The sequence below is a fragment of the Populus trichocarpa genome, chromosome 6 (genome assembly GCF_000002775.5).
Source record: "Populus trichocarpa isolate Nisqually-1 chromosome 6, P.trichocarpa_v4.1, whole genome shotgun sequence".
In the NCBI taxonomy this organism is placed as follows: domain Eukaryota; kingdom Viridiplantae; phylum Streptophyta; class Magnoliopsida; order Malpighiales; family Salicaceae; genus Populus; species Populus trichocarpa.
This window is the reverse complement of record NC_037290.2, coordinates 14297198-14300213: the sequence shown is the minus strand read 5'-3', so window position 1 is coordinate 14300213 and position 3016 is coordinate 14297198. Positions and strand designations below refer to the sequence as shown.

The window sequence follows — 3016 nt, the reverse complement described above, 5'->3', positions numbered from 1 at the left end:
ATTGATGACTTAATCAAAGAAACCCTAGAATAAGGACCATTATGTAAAAGAAGATGAAATATAGGGGCCTAATTGAAGAAGGTTAGGATGAAATTGCAAGGATATTTTAAATTATAGACAATTCTGGGCTTAATTGAAAGGTTTTGAAAGTTTACAGGGCAAATTAAAAAAGGCTTTAATTTAACATAATTCCCATCTAACAGACGTCTGATTTTTAAACATTCACCCCAAATTGTTCCCCTTGTTCATCCTTTAAGAACCGAGGAAGTTGCCTAAGTGCTAGCCTTCTCAGAACCCATTCTTGCAGCCAAGACACACAAAATCTTTCCCAACCACAGTCCATTCCATACTACCTTCTTCAAATGTAACAGCTGCAATCCGTTTTCTTTAGGCCTAAGCTGCTCCCACGACCTAACAAAAGCTTGTCCTCAAGACTCCAAAAATGACACTAAACACAAAGCTTGATGTGAGATGTTGACCTTCTCTTTAATTTCTAGGTTTTTTTTTTTTTTTTTAAAAAAAAAAAAACTTTCTATACTGTAAGTCTTTTTAAGTTTCCTGCTGGGATCCTCTCCTGTTCTGGTGCTTTACTTAAGACGGAGGAGTGCTATACATTTGGGACAATCCTTTTGTTTTGTGCCTGGACCTCATGCCTCAAGCCCTTTTAAGGTTTGGACAATTCAATTGAATCAATTTTTAATTTTTATTTTTTATTTTTTAAAATACTTAATATTATCTTTTCTGTTGGAAAAAACCCAACAAGTGCCACCTATTTAATTTAATAATTGCTAAAGTGGAGCCTCTAGTAAACTGCAAGGAGAAAATTATCTTTATAATTCTTTTCTTGGTGAACTGAAGAAATCAATAATAACTTGACACGTCATCAGGGACACCAACCTTCGCGCATACACAAAGGAGTAATGTTCTGTTAAACTTTTTGGAACGGATCAGAACTCGACAAGATAATTCGACCATGACTTCAAAAACCTCCTCCGTACCGTACACCTCTCTACCTTCCCACCCGGACTCCTATCCCCAAAACGTCATCGTTCTCTCCTACTACCATCGACCTCCAAACCACATCCTCCGCCGCTGTCTCCTCTTCACAACCGCAATCCTCCTCCTCTCGGCCGCCGCCTACCTCCTCTACCCTTCCGACCCGGCGATCCAACTATCCCGAATCAAACTCAACCACATCCGAGTGAACTCGTCCCCTGAACTTACTCTGGACGTCTCATTCTCCCTCACAATTAAAGTTGAAAACAGGGATTTCTTCTCTCTGGATTACGATTCTCTTGTAGTTTCGGTTGGGTACAGAGGGAGAGAGCTAGGGTTTGTGAATTCAAAGGGAGGGAAAATCAGAGCGAGAAGGAGTTCGTATGTGGATGCAAGGCTTGATTTAAATGGTCTTGAGGTTATAAAGGATGTTTTTTATTTGATTCAGGATTTGGCTAGAGGTGTTATTATTTTCGATACTGATACACAGGTTAAAGGAGACCTTGGCCTCTTGCTTTTCAAAATTCCCATCAATGTAAGTCATTTTTTTTTAATTTTAATTTCTTCTTCGTGCTGCTTTAGTAAGTAATCTGAGTTTTTGAAATGTTTCAGGGAAGAGTATCATGTCAAGTGTTTGTGAATACAAATAATCAGACAGTAGAGCATCAAGATTGTTACCCTCAGGTCAGGTTATAAACTGTTTTCTGTATTAATTTTATAAACGCCACCAAGATTAGAGAGATCAAGTTGCTCTGAGTTTAGAGGGGGATGGATCACTTATTGCTGTCCATTGCAACTTATATCTAAGGCCATGCCCATCTTTGTAATTTGCCAAATCCATAAGGCTGTGTATGTCAGGGGAGGGATGGATGATGAATGGGTAAAAAGAATTGAAGGATGGGTTATTCATCTAGTTTTTGCCAAGCAAGATCCTTTCCCCAATCCCCCTCATATTTGGAAGCTCTAGCATGTCATGTTGTGGTTTCTTGTTCACTGTGAATTGGTGTTCAGCTGTTTATATGCTGGAATGCAAGAGGGATCTGAACCATATCCTAATGCTTTTATTATGCTAGGGGTTGATTTTGCTATTACATTGGTCATATTAGATAGTAGATTCTGTACCATCCAAGTGGATTTGCTAACTTTGAGCTGCTATCTGATCTTTTCAGTGACATGGGAATTTCAGCATATCAAGCTGACTGTCTTGAATTGGACAAATTAAAAGTTGGGTGCTGGAGGTAAATAGTATGGTCTTGCCACCACCTCATAGGTAATGATACGTGCTCAGTGTATTCATTCATTGTGATCAATAGCGTGGTGTGATCTACTTACAAGTACAATTAGGACAAAAGATTAATTTATGAGCAACAACTGTATCCCCGTATTTCACTGTAGTATGAAAGCTAATAATTCTTGTTTTTTTTTTCCCCATGCAATTAGCGAAAAGATTAATTTGTTTCTTTGGTATATACTGACGAGGAGCATGTGTGAAACGATATCACTAATAATGTTATACTTCATGAATAATTATTTTCGTTATCAATAACCCTGACTATTTTGAAAATAAATAGTTATGACGTAATCCACACACATTTGGTGGCAAATCCGCATTAGATTTTAGGGTTCTTATAATGTGCTTTCAGAATATGCTGACTATCACAGCAGCTATTCTATTGGGGAGAATGAGTATTTTGTTCTCAGAATTAAGATGGTTTACTGTGCATGAAATGTCCACCAAGACCTCCTTAGTTTGCCCCCTTCCCGCTATGACTTGCAACCCTAGTTTCATGTCCGTTGTGTAGTTGCCTCGGCTCTCCTATGAAAATCTTCTACCTTAGCTCCATCCACATACTTAGTTTGAGGACTGCAATTTGTAATTGGGTGAAGCATGCTTAAGAGGGTTTAGCGCAATTGAACTTTGTCACTGCCTTCTCTATGATCTTGACGGGAAAAAATTGGGTACAAAAGAATTAATATTTTATTGCATCATAAAACCTTAGTAGGCTATTGTGTAGGTTTT

The 3016-nt window shown here is 38.2% G+C and overlaps 1 protein-coding gene across 1 annotated transcript; it reads left to right on the top strand.

Moving 5' to 3' along the window:
- Positions 1-900: 900 nt before the first annotated feature.
- On the top strand, positions 901-2463 carry LOC18100408 (uncharacterized). The gene is made up of 3 exons (XM_006381649.3): positions 901-1531; positions 1609-1680; positions 2166-2463. Exons 1-3 carry the CDS (start codon positions 974-976, stop codon positions 2166-2168), a joined length of 633 nt encoding a protein of 210 aa, XP_006381711.1. The 5' UTR covers positions 901-973; the 3' UTR covers positions 2169-2463.
- The last annotated feature ends 553 nt before the right edge of the window (positions 2464-3016 follow it).